Source organism: Lontra canadensis, unplaced genomic scaffold, assembly GCF_010015895.1.
Source record: "Lontra canadensis isolate GAN:19392208 unplaced genomic scaffold, GSC_riverotter_1.0 scaffold45, whole genome shotgun sequence".
Lineage (NCBI taxonomy): Eukaryota > Metazoa > Chordata > Mammalia > Carnivora > Mustelidae > Lontra > Lontra canadensis.
Genome location: NW_022631039.1, coordinates 11,247,447 through 11,265,775, shown reverse-complemented (window position 1 = coordinate 11,265,775; position 18,329 = coordinate 11,247,447). Strand labels below are relative to the sequence as shown.

Sequence of the window (18,329 nt, the reverse complement as noted above, 5' to 3'; positions counted from 1 at the left end):
GATTAATTTTTGATTATTAAATGATCCTTGCATTCCTTGGCCCAGTGAACTGGGTCGTGTGACCACTATAAAGAGGTTACTCACAATGGAATGGGATTATCATGATTGGTTTAGACGAATCAGGATCCACTCTGTCTTGTGAAGAAACGGTGAGCAAACTCTTCCAGCAAGGAATTAGGGGGAAAAGGACACTGAGTTAATCAACTAAATCTCTGCTAGAAACCTGTATTTGTTCCAAAATACTGGGAATGAGGGGCAGTGCACAAAATGCCATAGTATTCATGTCAAATAAAAGAAGACATGACGTATCTGAATTATGCTATATCAGCACACTGCGCACTCTGACAATTAGACAAGCAGAGTGGCACGAGAGCTGTGTGTATTCTATAGATAAGCTGTGTGGATGCCCTCTTTTACTGACACAGACTTAACTCCAAATCATCTATGCACAGTTTATGAAAAGAGTGTCTTAAAATCCTTTTTGCTCAAATGTAGTTGAAAATGCTACAAAAGCCACCGCTTAGCCTTCATTGATGGGGCATTTGTTAAAAATCCATTTGTCAATGCCTCCCAACAAAGAGAAAAGTATTTAACTACCTGGTACCTAGCAAACGTCTCACCAACAACACATATCCTGTGTTAGTACATTTTGCCACCTTAATACTCAAAATACTGCCTTTTCCCAAATAATTCAAATCCCAATTTGCATAGAATTACTATTGGACTGCATTTTTAAAACATGATAGAACTGCCATATATATGTTTAATGTTACAGTCCTCATTATAAACTCCTGGTGATTCCAAAACTTCATTTGATACAATGATTTATTCAGAGCTGATAGCTTCTGATAGCTTTCCTATTGGAATTCCTATTGGAATTTATGTCAGAAATATGGCTTTTAGTATAACAATTTCCAAGACAATAGTTTTCCCACATTCATCCCTCTGAAGATCTCGCCTTGGTATGATTCCCTGATATGTAAATACAATTCAAATTCCAAAATAAATATTAAATATGCACCAAGTTTCACTCCTGTATAAATCATCTCATGCCCAACGGATTGCAGTATTTTGCTGAAGGCTTTGCTGCTGCTTTCATTCCTAGGAATCCTTCTCTGTGAGAAATCAGGTGGAGATAAGTTTAATTCCTAAATGGCTTTCCCCATTCAGAAACATGAACTCTCAGTGACATCTGACTCCCTATTACATTTCGGTCTACTCAAGAGGGTTTTGACTTCACAGGAGATTCTCCACGTCCAGTACATTCACATTCCCTCTCCTGTGAATCCTCTGATGGCTATTGAAGGCTGACCTGTGGTGGAATTTTTTCCCACACTCGTTACATTCGTAGGGCTTCTCTCCTGAATGAGTCCTATAGTGTACAGTGAGGTATGACTTCTGAGAAAAGACTTTTCCACATTCATTACATTCGTAGGGCTTCTCTCCTGAATGGCTTCTATAGTGAACGGTGAGGTTTGACATCCGAGAGAAGACTTTCCCACATTTACTACATTCATAGGGCTTCTCTCCCGAGTGGATCCGGTGGTGGATGGTGAGATAGGATTTCTGAGAGAAGAACTTCCCACACTCGTAACACTCATAGGGCTTCTCTCCTGTGTGCACTCTTTGATGTCTAAAGAGGGATGAGTTATGGGAGAAGGTTTTCCCACATTCACTGCATCCATAGGGTTTCTCTTCAGAATGACTCCTGTAATGGATAGTGTAGTACGATAATTCAGAGAACAATTTTCCACAGATGTTACATTCATAGGATTTCTCCCCTTTCGGAAGTGACTGGTGCCCACTGAAGGCCGAACTGTCAAGGAAGATTTTCCCACATTCATTACATTCATAGGGTTTATCTCCTAAAGGAGCCGTAGGATGGTCAGCGACATAGGAGAACTGAGAGAGTTTTCCGCATTCACTACATTCATGGGGTTTCTCATCTGTGTGTACTTTCCGATGTCTAATGAAGGCTGAATTTAAATTGAAGGTTTTCCCACACTCGTTACATTCATAGGGTTTCTCTTCTAAGTGACTTCTATAATGTATAGTGAGGTACGACACCCGAGAGAAGAACTTCCCACACTCACTGCACTGATAGGGTTTCTCTCCCGTGTGGGTCCTCTGATGTGTAATGAGGGTAGATTTTCGGTAGTAGGATTTCCCACATTCGTTACATTTATAAAGTTTCTCTCCCGTATGTGTTCTCTGGTGGTCACTGAGGGCAGACTTGCGTGAAAAGGATTTTCCACATTCGTTACACGGATAGGGTCTCTCTCCTGAATGATTCCTCTGGTGTAGGGTGAGATGGGTCTTCTGGCAGAAGGTTTTCCCACACTCATTACATTCATAGGGCTTCTCACCTGAATGAGTTCTCAGGTGTTGGGTGAGATGTAATTTCTGGCAGAAGGTTTTCCCACATTCGTTACATTTATAGGGCTTCTCCTCTAAATGCGATCTCCGATGGACGGTTAAGGTCCCCTTTTGGCTGAAGGATTTCCCACATACATTACATTCGTAAGGTTTTTCTCCTGTGTGGGCCCTCTGATGGATGATTAACTTTGACTTTTTACAGAAGGATTTCCCACATTCAGTGCATTCAAAAGGCTTTAATTCCATCTGTGATCTCTGGTAAACATTAAAATTTGACATCTGGATGAAGTCTGACCCGGAGTCATTCCACTCATAGGGCTTTTCCCCCATATAAGCTCTCTTATGCGCAAGGAAAACAGCATCATTGTCTAAGGCTTCCATGCATTCATTATATTCAAAGGGTTTCTCCAAAATATTAATTTTCTGAAGAATACTCTCTTCATTTTGAGAATAGCCTTCCCCATTTTGATTACATTCATAGGGTTTCCCTCCGTGGTACATCTTCCCGCATTCACTACACTCATCAGGTTTCTTTCTCGCATAGCTTCCATCACTAATAATTAATTCTGAAGTAGACTCTAAATTCTTTCCACAGGAGACACACGTGTGAGGTGTTACGTTTGAAGGAACAAGGCTTGTTTCCACATTACATGTTTTATCAAATGCATTCTCTCTCTCTTCAACCGGGGTTTTGCTGTTGACAGAAATAGCTTGCCTTGAACGTTCGTCTTCACTTCCTGGGATTCTCTCTATCGGGTCATCTGCCTTCCAGACTTCTTCTAAAAAGGAATAAAATTAAACAACCTTTGTGAATCTGAACACACCGGGTATCAAATGGGAGTGGTACTCAGGAGCCCCACTGAGGAACTGACTCTGGCTTTACAGCCAATCTCCACAAATAAAAATAATCACAAGCATATAGTCTTCATTTCCCCTTGATGTGTCATGTAAGACAGACAGATAGACAAGACACACACACACACACACAGGAATGGGGTGGGTAGGCACAGGGAAGGGATGAGTGTGGGACAGGACCCAGTACTAGAGAAAGAAGGGAGAGTAAATTCACACCAAACACAAGTACCTTTGTTACCTCCCAAATATGTTCAAAACTTTGGTAGAAAAGGTGAAAAAAAACCCAAGAAATGATGAGCAGAGGGCACCGTGACTGAAAAAGCATTAGATTAAGGAGGACTCGTGAGCACAGCGGTCTGGTGGGATAACAAGAGCAATCACTGCATGAACATTTAAAGAAAACACCTAAGTACGGATTTCATTGGAAGTAAGAGATCGCAATTTATATTAAATTGTAAGACACTGCTGCACACAAAGATTACCATAATGACATCCTCACTAGCACAGATGCTTCCAAAATCTTTGCCTTTCTATTCTGCATGTAAACCAAATAAACATTCTAAAAATTCCGATCTCCTCATCTTTAAAGACATCTTTACCACCATGGCCCCAACTCCCCAGCTCTGGTTCACACTCACCTGGAGGGAGAGTTCAGGCACCTCAGTATCCAAAAGAAATGTAAGATGGGACCAGATGGCAAGAGACCGAGCCATGAACATTGGCTCTCGCAAGTGTTCCGACAGTTACTGAACCGGAGCTGCATTTGGGTGTACATGAGAGCATGGTGGCTGAAAGCGTAGAGATGAGGCTACCTCAATTCAAATCCACTTCCAACACACTGCTGGCCAGGTCTTGAGCAAGTTACTGAACTGTGATGCAGCTTCGCACGGCTACAATGTGCCCAGATCACTGGGAAAGGACCAACTTAGTGCATGCAAATCGCTCAGAACAATATATGATATGAAACCACGGTTCATCGGTTTTCTTTCAATCTGCTGACTTACATTTCACAAAACGAGTCACGTCCCTGACATAACACTGACAGAATCCTGAAAACAAGCAAGAGTTCCCATATGTGCAGGTTTCATTTAGTTTTAATAGAAAACCTTAAATGTCAGATGTCAAAAACTGCCCCTGCAGTATTAACTTATTTATTTCTACGCTTCTTACAAATTTCGGGGCTCCTGGGATTGAGCCCCACATGGGGCTCTCTGCTCAGCAGGGAGCCTGCTTACCCCTCTCTCTCCCTACTTGTGATTTCTCTGTCAAATAAATAAATAAATAAAATCTTTTAAAAATAAATAAATAAAGCTCTTCTTCCTTTAATTCTTAAAACAGCTTTAACACAAGGTTGTAAATAACGTGTAAGTGCTCTGTGTGAAAGCGAAATCCAAACTAGTCCACGCAGCTATGTTATCCTTTCCTAACTAAACCGTGTGCCTGCGGAGAGTGTGGCAACATTTCCTAGTTTTCCTGGAATCTCTCTGTGGTAAGAAACTAAAGTAGTTCCTAATCTGATCAAATCTATAGTTGAGGATAAATTATGTCTCAATGGATATAGATAATAAAGGTCTTTCTTCCCTAGGTCCTCAGTCCATGAAAAATCTACAGAGTACCTTCTACACATTACATACCAAAACAGAATGAAAAGATCCTTCCCCTTTGGAGAATTATAATTCAGGTAGAGAAAGAGGCTGAAGTACCATATATATAATCATATCTAACTTTCGTAGTAACTGTGGAATGGATATCGAGAAGGGAGAAACAAGTGTGGTGAGCCAGTAATTATGGAAAGTGTAAATAAGAGGTGAACTTTTAAGGATAAAGCTCTAGAGGTTCTGTTGCACAACAATGTGCATATAGTTAATACCAATGAACTGTATGCTTAAAAATGTTAAAATGGTAAATTCTGTTATGTATTTGTGTTTTCTTGAGCCTTGGTATTTCTTTTGGGGTAGGTTTTTAAAAAATGTTTACTTATTTCTAAGATTCAAATACAGTCAACATACCGTATATTAGTTTCAGGCATATATTGTTATCTTCTTATAACTACAATTTTAAGAGGAAGGAAGGAAAACGTCTAATTTGGGTAAGAAAAGCACACACAGAGAAGAGCTAGGATAGCCTGGAGATCTAGACCAAACGGAATTTAACAAGAGTCTGGGGAAACGGGACATGAATTTTGATAGGCACCATCACACATACTGAACGGGACCCGAGGAGAGAAGAACGTAACATCTATTTCAGAAGAAACAGAATAATTATGGGCTCATCTGTCAGCCTCGTGTTAAATCAATTGGATGTCTCCAATGAACAGACTTTGCAATTTCCAAATAGGTTTTACTATAATCCAGGTATGAGAAAGTATCTTTTACACTGATGTCCGAAGAAATAAAGACTATACAGGAAAATTTAAAGCATTTCACAGGAGATAAGAAACAGGAACCAGGGGAGAGAAGACCAGTCCGATGTACTAAACAACAGAAGTGGGGAGGATGTGCAAGGTGGTTTGGAGAAGTCTGCAGCCGACTGTCAGCCATTCTGAGAAAGAAGGGACTGGAGACCCCTCTGGCACCGGCCTCTGTCAGGTAAGAGTCCACGGATTATAGGCATTAAACATCAATTTGCACGAGGAGCATATACAAAGAAAAAGGCCTGAAAGTTGAGACAAGATAAATCTTTTTAAGGGACACAAAGAAAACAAAAGAATGGAAAACAGCCTCTTTCTTCCCAGGCTGCTGGAAGCAGGGCCGTCATCATGAACGATGTGGTAATTATCCTGACCAGGAGGTTCACGAGCAAGCAACTACGTCAGCGGAAACAAATGATCACGGATGTTCTTCACCCCGGGAAGGCTCCAGTAGTTCGGGAACAACTAGCCACAACCTACAAGGCCACACCAGCTGTCACCTTCGTATTTGAATTCAGAACCAATTTTGGTGGTAGCAACACAAGTGGTTTGGCATGATTTAGGATTCCTTGGATAACGCAGGAAAAAAAAAAAAAATGAACCCAAACACAGAATTGCAAGAGGTGGCCTGTATGAGAAGGAAAAGGCCTCCAGGAAACAGTGAAGGGAGCGCCAGAGCAGAATGAAGAAAGTCAGGGGGATGCCAAAAGCCAGTGTTGGTGCTAGCGACAGTGAGCCGGAGACCGGACAACAGGAGCAGAGATTCCACAGTGACTATCAGTGGTGGTTGTGCAGATTTTTCATAAGGATTAATAAACTAAGAACTTAACAAAAAAAAAACCTACTTATTTTTGTGAGAGAGAGATCATGAGCACATAAGTGGAGGGAAGGGTCAGAGGGAGAAGCAGACTCCCCACGGAGCAGGGAGCCCTGGGATCATGACCTGAGCCGAAGGCAGATGCTTAACCGACTGAGCCACCCAGACGCCCTGTGAAGCTCGATTTTAAAATAACTTTTTCCCTCTCTTCCGCAAACCTTCCTCACCACCTCTCTTAGCCTGTGGTCTCAGGAACCTGGCACCACCCCGAAAACAACTAACAAGGCTGGCATCATCCACACAATTCCTGCCGAACTGGCCAGATCCTGGCTTTTCCTAGAAACCCCCTTCCCTGCCATTTGTGAAGGCCACAGCCCGCGGCGGCCTCCTTTGCCCGGCAAAGCAACGAAGCTCTTGTTGCTCTGTACCCCGAGCTGTCTGAGTTGTATTTGGGCTCCGAAGCACAGGGGTCAGTTTCCCACAGTATCACGTGGCGACCAACTTCGGGCTCGTGCTCACTGCTGCGGACCAGAGCACAGATGCACTGACTGGAGGTGGAAGCCGGCCTCCCCCGCTCAGGGACGGGGCAGAATTTGGTGACTGAGTGCACAAAGGAAGGGGTGAAACAGGAGACCAGCCCGAAGCACCTCATGGCAAGGAAGGAAGGAAAACGGAAGGCAGAAAGAACGAACGGGAAAGTCTCAAGTTCATTTTTCTCTGAGACTTCCGAATGCCTGCCAAGAAAGGAATTCTGTGCTATGGGGGCGGGTGAGCTCCTGAGGACGCAGGAAGAGGAAGTGACCGGAGCCTCAGCACTGGCCATCGTGGAGAACGCCCGCAAGTGTAAACCAAATGTCAAATCCGAAAAGCAGTGTGCACACGGCGCCGGAGGGAGCGTGCTATCTGCGGCCTGGAGGTGTGGCCAGGCCACCAGCGGCTCAGGGCTGCCCTCAGTCCCTCCCGAAGTGGGTCGACCATGTCCTAACCTACCTGGCTGACTCTGACACGGCACTTCACCTTCGGCTACCCATGGCTCCTCTCCCTGCTCCAACTTGAGGATCACTTTGGGCTTGGTGCTGTCGTAGCCTGTGAGGGAGACACGGAGGCAGACTTGGACCAGCTGATCCGCTCTCCAATCTCTGAGTCCAAGGTGCTGCCTCAGAGGCTGCAGGATAAAACGTGGCTGGTTTTGCACCTTCGCAAAATCCGAACGTTTCGATGGAGAGGCCGACATATGAATACCCAGCCTGGTGCCGAGGGGAGTTAGATGGTGCTACTACTTGTTTCTTCAAACTTGAGGAAAAATCACGACATGGGCAGTCCCTCCACCCCAACCCCCACCCGCGGGGCAGCGACCCACAAGCAAGCTCTCCTCACCCACGGAGACGAGATGGCTGTAGTTCTCCAGCATCACATCCCGGTACGTGGTCTTCTCATCAGGCTCCAGCTGCTGCCACTCCTCCTGGGTGAAGTCCACGGCCACGTCCCTGAATGACACTGGCCCCTACAATGGCACCAGATTGGAACTGGTCAGGCGGAGGAGGTGTGCGGGCCAGGGACCTTACTGAGCTCACAGAGAGAGTGAACCGGGAACGCTGAAAACCTGACCGGGTGTTACAGGTTATGAAACGAAATCAAACCTGAGGGGAAACACACGGCCTTTGGGTTCTTTCACGTGCTCCCTAAAATAACCAAACCCTGAAACCTGAAAACCAACTGAGGTCCTGTGTTGCAACGGAACCGAGTTCTGGGGTATGTGAGATGAGTAAGACACCACCCCTGCTCTCAGAAAGCTTCCGGCCTGGGAGGGCAACACCATGGAAATAAACATGCACTCTGTCTCTCGACCTCCCACCCCACCGTGGCTTGGGGGCGCCCACGTCACTCAGTCGCTGGTTTCTGCCTTCCTGTTCATCTCTTTCATCTTGGACTTTTAGCTGCAGTGACCTGCATGACTAGGGCTTCTACCTCCTCCGAGTTTTGGGCCAAACACTACATCTACAAACACCTCACTCTCACAGCAGTAACTTGCACTGACGGACGCCCAAGAGGTCAGAGCGCCCACACAGAGAGCAGTTAAACAGACTCTGAATCTTATGCTGCCAGGTTAGGGTTCACAGATGCAGCCGGTAGGCCACAGGATTAAGGGGGAAAGATGCAGAGGTATGAAAAAGACACTGTCCATGAAGAAAAAGGCAACCTACAGGATGGGGGAAATATATGCCAATCATGTCTCTGGTAAAGCCTCATACTAGAATACAGAGAGAACTCTTCAAACCCACCGAACAACAGAAACCAACATGATTCAAAATGGGCCAAGGAATGGAACAGACATTTCTCAAAGACGACACACACGTGTCCAAGGAGCACGTGGGAAGATGATCAATGTCACCAGCCATTAGGGAAATCAAATCAAAGCCACAGTGAGTTACCACCTCCCGTCCCTTAGCATGGCTACTACCAAAATGCCTAGAAATAACACATGCTGGAGAAATAAGAACCCTCGTGCACTGTCACTGGAATGCAAACTGCGGCAGCCACTGCAGCCAGGAGAGCTCCTCAAAAATTAAAAATAAATCTGGCATTAATTTCCCATATGATCCAGCAAGTCCACTTTTGGGGACACACTTAAAAGAACCGAAAGTAGGGTCTTAGAGAGGAATTTATGTACCCACGCTCATCGCTGCATCACTCCCAACAGCGAAAATGCAAAAGTGACCCAAGTGTCCATTGACAGATAAAGAGACAAGCAGAATGCAGGCCACATGTACAATGGGAGCAATATTCGGCCTTAAAAAGAAGATTCTGGCATCTGTTCCAACATGGATGGACTCTGAAGACAGGATGCTCAGCGAAACAAACCAGTGACAAAAAGACAAACACAGGATGAGTCCACTTAGGTGCCAAGAACAGTCACAATCAGAGTGACAGAGAGGACAACACTTGCAGGGGCAGGGGGAGGTGAGGTGTTACTCTGTAATGGGGACAGAGCTTCGGTTTTACAAGATGAGAAGTGTTCTCGAGACGGATGGTTGGTGGTGGTTGCACAAGCACATGAACGTACTTCATGCCCGTGAGCTGTATGTTTTTAAAAGTTAAAATGGTAAATTTCATGTTACATGTAATTTATTAAAATAAAAAAAATGGAGGAAAAAACTGAAGTGGTGTCTACCTCCATTTCCCTAATCCAGTAACTTCTAGAGCTCTGCAGTCATCCCCTCCATAAAGAAAAAAGTGAAATGGGATCATTAGTTAAGTATAGTCACGCTAGCTACCAGGAATTCCTCTCTCAAAAACGGAAATTTAAAAAAATCAAGAATCATCAGCTAATTGAGAAAAACGGTGTAAATTAAAGATAAGCATCAAGGTGAGCAGCTAAACTATGACAGAATCAATTTCATAAAGGAAACAACTTCTACTGATCTGTATTTTTCAATAAATTTAGCAGGATGCGGTTTCCAAAAAATGAGAACATTCTCCCCAAAATAGCCAGCAGAGATTACTTAGAAATTAAAGATCAAATTGTTGAATTTTTTTTAAAACCCCCCCAAGTAAGAGGCTTAAGTAACAAATGGGACACAGAATATACATCTTAGGAACCGTCTCCGATAACAAGAAATTGAAATGATGAAATAAAGCTTGAGATACAAAAGCCAGATCGCACAGATTCCATTTTCAGAAAGAGAAAACAAGAAGGACAAACACAAAGAATCAAAGGCAGAACGAAAAATGATACGTGAGCTGAAGAATCACATAAGCCTTCATGTCCCAAGGGGTCATTCAATTTGCAAACAAGAATACTGGGGGGAAAATACAGATCTAATAATTTCCCAATGAAATGCCCCACACCAAAAAACTGGAGGAAAAAAATGCCTAAAAAGTTACAGGTGGGGAGAAAAAACACCACTGACCCTGGAACCTGCCATTCTACTTCTCACCTGAGAAAAACCCTTAGACAACTGTCCACGGCTTGTGAAAGAAAAAGAATTTCGAACCCAGAACTGTACATCAAACCAAGCTATCATTTCAGCCTCCAGACATTAGATTCTTGCAGGAAAGCAGGACAACTGATTATCAAAGGAAATATTTCCTCAAAATGTTCAAGATATCCTCTGCTGGAAGCAAGCAAGGGCCACGGGGATGCCGGAGCCTCCTGAAACAGCAACTGGGGAGGGGGGGGGGTCTCCGATGCCACTGCTGCAAGCAGTGATGCTCGGGACTGCCGACACGCAACTCCTGTTTCAGAAGAGAAGTGCTCAGCAGACGCATCCCATCACCCTGTTTACAAAACATGTATCAACACAGGGTTTTCTACCCATGACGTAGGTGCCACAGCCGAGATTGCACGAGACTGCAGGAGTTGAGCTGACGGGAGAATCCAGAGCAGGACACTGTAGTCGATCTGGGCCAAGTGAGCTGATGAACTGCCATGGAGAGTCACAACTTTTTGGGTTCAGTGAGTCCACAAGGCAAGGACGGGAGGGGTCAGAAGATTGACCACGCAATCAGTACGACGGCTTGATACCACTTGTATCAACAACAACATCCAAAACGAGATGTTAGCAAACAGAATCCAACACCAGAATGAAAAAAATAATATATGATCTCTAAGTGGTGCTTATGCCAAGAATATGGACTCCTTCAATCTTTGGAAATCCATTAATGTAATAGGCTATTCTAATATGGTTAAGAAAACACTTTTATCGCCACAAGATGCTGAAAAAGCCTCTGACAATGTTCAAAATACATACCTGATTTAAAAAACCCTCAAGAAAATAGGAGTGGATACTTCACTAGCATGAATGTGTGTATACGCACACACTCTCATACCCTAATACACAGAGCATGTGTGATACATGTACAATCTGAATCACAGGCAAGCACACACGTGCATTTTAAGTTATACAGACACAGCTGCACAGGCACGGGCATGTTTACACAGTCTTCTCGGTTCTCAAGTCAAGGTTTTACCTAATGGACAAACATAAGAGACAATCCCAGTAAGATCAGGAACGAGGCAAAATGTTCACTGCCTCCAGCTGGAGAAAACAACTAGAGGCATACTAATCAACAGAGAGAGTAAAACTATTTCTATTTGCAAGGGATATACTATACCCCCAAACTCAAGAGAATCAACAACAAAACCAACTCAATGAAAGAACAGCGTTACATAAAATCAGGACATACAAAGCAACAGGCCTGGGGGAGCCTGGCTGGCTCAGTTGGAAGAATGTGCAACTCTTTTTTTTTTTTTTTTTTTTTAAGATTTTATTTATCCATCTGACAGAGATCACAAGCAGGCAGAGAGGCAGGCAGCGAGAGACGAAGGAAAGCAGGCTCCCTGCCGAGCAGAGAGCCCGATGCGGGGCTCCATCCCAGGACCCTGGGATCATGACCTGAGCTGAAGGCAGAGGCTTTAACCCACTGAGCCACCCAGGCACCCCAAGAATGTGCAACTCTTGATCCCAGGATCGTGAGTTTGAGCCCCACGTTGGGTGTAGACTTAAATAAACTTACACAAAAGAAAGGAAGAAAGAAAAAGAAAATTATTAAAAAAAAACTCAAACAAACCCAACAGCCCTTGTTACATTAATAGACTAAGCAGATATAATTCAAGCATATACACAGTTTATGGAGTAACAGAAAAGATAAAACTGTTAACAAGAAATGTACAAAATCTGTATTAGGAAAACTTTAAAACACTCCTGAAAGGCACAGAAGCACACCTGAAAAAAAGGAATGATGCTCTTTGTTCCTGGATGGGTCAACTCAGGAACACTAAGATATAAATCAGTCTGCCCTCAATTACTTAACAGATATGTGATCCCAACAAAAATACCAAAAGCTTTCTTCCTGGAACTATGTGAGCTGGCACTAAAGTTCATATGAAGGCAGAAAAAAATCAAGAACTAGGAAAATCTCAAAAAAAGGAAAAAAAAAAAAAGCTGTTTAGGAGGCCTAATCCCTACCAGATTTAAAACACAACCTTTATGATTAAAAGGGTTCAGTGTCAGCATACGGATGGAGATAGGTCAGTGGAATAGAGCACAAAGTCTAGAAATAGACTTGTATGATTACATGACACATCATGAGGGCCTGTGATATTATAACACAATATAACAATCCACTGATTTTTAATGAAGAGTGTTAGAGGAACTATAGTCATTTGGGCATGGATGAAACTGCATCCATACTCCACACCATGAAAGAAAAAAGTCCAACTGGATAGATCTAAATATAAAATATTAAACCACACAGAAAAAAAAAAATGGGTGAATTTTCCTATAGCCCAAATGTGGGGAAAGGTTTCTAACTATGATTCAAAATACAGGCAGGCATCAGGACTACTTTCAGCAAAGACAGACAAGAATCAGATTTACCCTGCCTCCTGAAAGGACACCAAAAAACAGAATATACAAAGCAGTGGCTTTTTTTTTTTAAGACTTTATTTATTTATTTGACAGACAAAGATCATAAGTAGGCAGAGAGGCAGGCAGAGAGAGAGAGGGAAGCAGGCTCCCTGCTGAGCAGGGAGCCCGATGTGGGGCTCAATCCCAGGACCCTGAGATTATAACCTGAGCCGAAGGCAGAGGCTTTAACCACTGAGCCACCCAGGTGCCCCCAAAGCAGTGGCTTTTAAGACACGGATCTTGAAGCAATAAAGGGCAGCAATGAAGGAAGGAGTCAGAGACAGGATATCAACAAGGGGAGGCCTCTGGTTACTGCCCTGAGAGTTTCCAGCCCTGGAGCAGGGAGGGAGAACCGAGAGGAGGTGAGGAGGGTTGACAAACTGGGGGAAATATGCAGGGAAGGACAGGCCACCACAGAAAATCACACATCTACTGAAATGGGCCTAGAACTGACCCAGATGTTACAAGTGGCACTGAACATTAAAATAGTTTATTACCATATTCCTTATGTTCAAAACATTTGAGTAGGAACAGGGAAGACAAGTAAAAAGACTCAAACTGAACTTCTACAGATAAATACTACAATGTCTGAGAAAGTTAACACCCGACTAGATTAACACAGCACCAAAAAAAAGATCAGTGAACATGAAGAACAGCAACAGGAGCTTTTATAAAATGAAACACACAGAGAAAAAGGAATTGGAAGAGAACAAAGAGAATCAGTAAGTTGTGGGACAACTTCAAGCTGCATAACACACAGGGAAAAGGAGTTGCTAAAGGACAGATGGAGGGAGGTGGGGGGAATATTTGAAGGAATACAGTAAAAAATTTCCCAAAGTTGATGAAAATCATAAACACACAGATCCAAAAAGTTCAATGACCCGCAAGCACAGAGACAGGAGGAAAGCAATACCAAGACATAGCATAACCTAATTGCTCAAAACCAGGGATAAAGAGAAAAGTTCAGGGCACCTGGGTGGCTCAGTGGGTTAAGCCTCTGCCTTCAGCTCAGGTCATGATCTCAGGGTCCTGGGATCGAGCCCCGCATCAGGCGCTCTGCTCCGCAGGGAGCCTGCTTCCTCCTCTCTCTGCCTGCCTCTCTGCCTACTTGTGCTCTCTGTCTGTCAAATAAATAAATAAAATCTTAAAAAAAAAAAAAAAAAAGAGAAAAGTTCAAAAGCATCTAGAAGAAAAACCAAAAACCACAGGACAAACATAGGAATGGAGAGGATGACATCACATTTCTCTTGGGAACAATGGAAGTGGGAAGACAGTAGGGGAACACATCTGAAGTACAGGAGAAAACCCAGCAAAGCTCCCCTGAAATTATAAGATTTTTTTTTAAAGATTTTATCTATTTATTTGACAGACAGAGATCACAAGTAGGTAGGGAAGCAGGCAGAGAGAGAGGAAAGGAAGCAGGCTCCCCGCTGAGCAGAGAGCCCATTGTGGGGCTCGATCCCAGGACCCTGGGATCAGACCTGAGCCGAAGGCAGAGGCTTTAAACCACTGGGCCACCCAGGCGCCCCGCTCCCCTGAAATTAAAGCCAAGGCAAAAATAAAGGACTTTTCTGACATATAAGAGCTAAAAGATTCAGCAGCAAGCAGCTTGAAGTGTCCCAAAATCCAGAAAGAACTTATCAAACTCAGCATCCCAAATCCAAATAATCCAGTCAAGAAATGGGCAGAGGACATGAACAGACACTTTCCCAAAGACATACCTACGGCCAAATGAATGTGCCTTACATGCAAAGATGCACAACGTCACTCATCATGAGGGAAACACAAATCAAAACCACAATGAGATCCCACCACACAGCTGTCTCAATGGCTAAACTCAATGACACAAGAAACAACAGGGGTTGGCAAGGATGCGGAGAAAGGGGAACCTCGTGCACTGCTGGGGGGAATGCAAGCTGGTGCAGCCGCTCTGGAAAACAATATGGCAGTTCCTCAGAAAGTTGAAAATACAAATACCCTACAATCCAGCAATGACACTCTAGGTGAGGTATTTACCCAAAGGATACAAAAATACAGACTCGAAGGAGAACCTTTTATGTTTATGGAACCCCGATGTTTAGAGCAGCATTATCCACAAGAGCCAAACTACAGCGAGAGCCCAAATGTCCACCGACTGAGGAACGAAGATGATGTGGTATATATATACAAGGGATTATTACTCAGCCATCAAAAAGAATAATATCTTACTATTTGCAATGACCTGGATAGAGCTAGAGGGTATTATGCTAAGCGAAGTAAATCAGTCAGAAAATGACAATTTTCATACGCTTTCACTCACATGATTCACAAATATGGGATTTAAGAAACAAGACAGATGAACATATGGGAAGGAACAAAAGAGGAGAGGGGAATCAAACCATCAGAGAACACAATGAGGGGTGATGGAGGGACGTGGGTGGGGGATGGACTAGATGGGGGATGGGCATTAAGAAGGTCACTTGTGATGAGCACCAGGTGTCCTATGTAAGTGATGATTCACTGACCTCTACTCTTGAAACCAATATTGCACTGTAAGTTCACTCATTAAAATTTAAATAAAAATTTAAAAAAGAAAAAAAAAAACTAGAAGTGTTGAAGGAAGTCCTTCAGGCAGAAGGAAAGTAACAGCAGATAAAAATCTGTATCTACATAAAGAAATGAAAAGTACCAGAAATGGTAGCTATGTTATTTTCTTATTCCTTAAAAAATAACTATTTACTTAAAAATCACTAGTCCTGTGGGCTTGATTCTACCTGAAAGAGTAAAAAGACACAACAGTGTGATGACCCAGTGGGGAGCAATGGAAATGACAAACTCCCTACATTCTAAGCAATAAATGGCACCTTACCTGAAGATAAACTGTGATGAATTAAAGTTTCATACTATAAATTGCAAAGCAATCACAAACAACTGTGTTAGAGCTAACAACTGCACGCAAGACGTAAAATGGGATCATAAAAAATACACAATCGAAAAGAAGACAAAAGCAGGAAAAAGAAAAAGAAACATCGGTAGATGTCCGATGGATCTGACTGTAATTAGGTCACCGCTAATCTTTACCGAAACATTCGGGAGAGGGGTGAGGACAAAACCGGGATGCTGAGCATTGAAACAGGAATGACAGCAAGAATATATTTGCTAAAGAATACTTTGCTGGGACGCCTGGGTGGCTCAGTGGGTTAAAGCCTCTGCCTTCGGCTCAGGTCATGATCCCAGGGTCCTGGGATTGAGCCCCACATCAGGCTCTCTGCTCAGCAGGGAGCCTGCTTTCCACCACCCCCCCACTTGTGATCTCTGTCAAATAAATAAATAAATAAAATATTTAAAAAAAAAGAATACTTTGTTTTATTATTTACTGCACAACCCAAATGAACAGTAACAGAAGCATCTGAAGGACGGGCAGGCCATTCCCTCAGCCTTAGGTTTTATCCCTGCATCAAACAGGAACAATGAAAACAGGTCTTCTTGGATCACCGAATTTTGCTCACCCAGCAGGCCCTCGGTTTAGATAAGCAACATGCATAAGCCATATGTTGCAATATCTAATGGTTGTTATTAGAAAAGCTACCCATAACTACATCAATTCTCACAAAGACATTTTCTCAAATCCCAGGAAATCTTGAAAACCCATAAGTAACAAAACAGTCAATTCAAATCACATAACGGGCTCTTTTTCCGCAACTGTCAGGAACATCAGTCATGTGTGTAGCTCTACCCCCACAGCCCTGAGGTAACCTACTATCTGCACACATGAACTCAGAAGACGACTCTGGGTGCTGATATGAGCCCCTAATAATTATACTTTACACGATAATGTCTCTTATTTCCACATTCCCATTTTAAAACCTGAATCCAGGGGCACCTGGGTGGCTCAGTAGGTTAAGCCTCTACCTTCGGCTCGGGTCATGGTCTCAGGGTTCTGGGATTGAGCCCCGCATCGGGCTCTCTGCTCAGCAGGAAGCCTACTTCCCCCTCTCTCTCTGCCTGCCTCTCTGCCTACTTGTGATCTCTGTATCCATATAAGCCTTCTGAAATGCATTACAAAGCCAAGCAAGGGAACATATACAAAGACAGGAAAACTCACCTGGGACTCATTCATTCTCTGCTGCTCTTGGAAAAGCATACAGACTGTTAACGACTGACCTAGGGAAGCAGAAGAAATAATAGAAGTCACGGGTAATGCAGCTTGCCGAGGTGGGAACATCCTGTGTGAGAACCACCAAAGAAAGCTCCTACCCTGTGAACACTCAGAAGGGCCTAAAAATGTGAGAAAAGGAGAAACATCAGAGTAGAGCTGTTGTCACTCCCACGTATCAGGAGGTGATTAGCAGGTTTCTCTCATTGGTTAATATAAACATCCACTAATTTTTCAAATAGGTTGCCTTCATTAAATTAATGTTGAAAAGAAAACCCTCTTCTTACACTGTTCACGCATTCTTTGTGACTCTTCAAACTGCTTAAACTCACGGTATCCACAGGAACTGAAAACACAAGCTCTCTGAAGTATGATTAACGTGCATCAAGGCATACTTTTGTTTTTAAATGAGATCACTTAACTCCGTTATGGCTGCACTTAAGAATCTTTTACTAAAAAAAAACGGTAACAGTGAGGACAGAACACGGGCCCAGGAGCTGAGTCCTGCGAGCAAGCCCACCCCCAGACGCCATCACTCTGAGCAAGCCCCCTCCTTTCTCAGGCCCAGTCTCCTCCTGTCAACTCCTCCACTCACGCTGGTCCTGCCCTACACTGGGGGAATGCCCCAGGGCACAACCCAGCGGCGTCAGCACACGCTCCTGCGCGATTACAGACGCGTCAGGAAGCTGGACAGGGAACCGGGGGAGCAAGGGGTAGGGGGGAAGGCGGGAACCCCCTGCGCCCCCGGGAAACGTGAGTCCCACGAGTCCCCAGTCCCGGGGGAGTGCCCATCCCTCCAGGTCCAGCCGCTCGAGCTCTCTCGCAGCCCCGCCGCCCGCAAGACCCGCAAGCGCACGACCTACCCCGTTGGGACACGCCGAGCTGCCCCGAGGCTCCCGAGGACTCCGGGGCGGGGGCTGCTCCTCCTCCGCCTCCCGGGGCCGCCGTTCCCGCGGAGCCGGCTCTGGGCCCACGAGCAAACTCACTTCAGGCCGACGACCTTCCCGGGGCCCGAATCGGTCTCCAAGGGCCTCCCCGTCCCGCGGGCGCAGACCGGCTGAGCCCGGGCCTCGCCGCCCTGCGCCGTAGCCGCCGCCACCGCCCGACCCCTCCGGCCCAGCCCGCGGGCTCCGGGGCTCGAGCGCGAGGGCCCCCGTTCGAGCCTCCGCCCAGCCTGCGCGGAGCCGCGCCCGCACAGCCCCGTGCCCGCTGGATGCCGGCCCGACCGGACAGCGTGCAGCCCCGTAGGCCCCGGGACCCTTGCCCGCCGGAGGCCAAAGCCTGGGAACCACGGCGAGCGATGACCTGGGCTCGGGCAGGAAGCGA

The 18,329-nt window shown here is 44.8% G+C and overlaps 1 protein-coding gene across 1 annotated transcript; it reads right to left on the bottom strand.

The window, feature by feature from the left end:
* Window positions 1–333: 333 nt before the first annotated feature.
* On the bottom strand, window positions 334–18,097 carry RBAK (RB associated KRAB zinc finger). The gene is made up of 5 exons (XM_032872734.1): window positions 17,867–18,097; window positions 16,953–17,011; window positions 7,836–7,962; window positions 7,449–7,544; window positions 334–3,155 (listed from the first exon to the last, which is right to left on the bottom strand). The coding sequence occupies exons 2-5, from the start codon at window positions 16,989–16,991 to the stop codon at window positions 1,237–1,239; spliced, it is 2,181 nt and encodes a 726-aa protein (XP_032728625.1). The 5' UTR covers window positions 16,992–17,011; window positions 17,867–18,097; the 3' UTR covers window positions 334–1,236.
* Window positions 18,098–18,329: the final 232 nt, after the last annotated feature.

Coding starts and splice junctions, on each gene's coding strand:
- RBAK (XM_032872734.1), bottom strand. CDS start 16,991: ATGCTTTTCCAAGAGCAGCAGAGAATGAATGAGTCCCAG. Junction 7,963..16,952: donor AGAGAATGAATGAGTCCCAG/GTGAGTTTTCCT, acceptor GTGCCATTGTAG/GGGCCAGTGTCATTCAGGGA. Junction 3,156..7,448: donor GCCGTGTCAGAGTCAGCCAG/GTAGGTTAGGAC, acceptor ATTCCTTTTTAG/AAGAAGTCTGGAAGGCAGAT.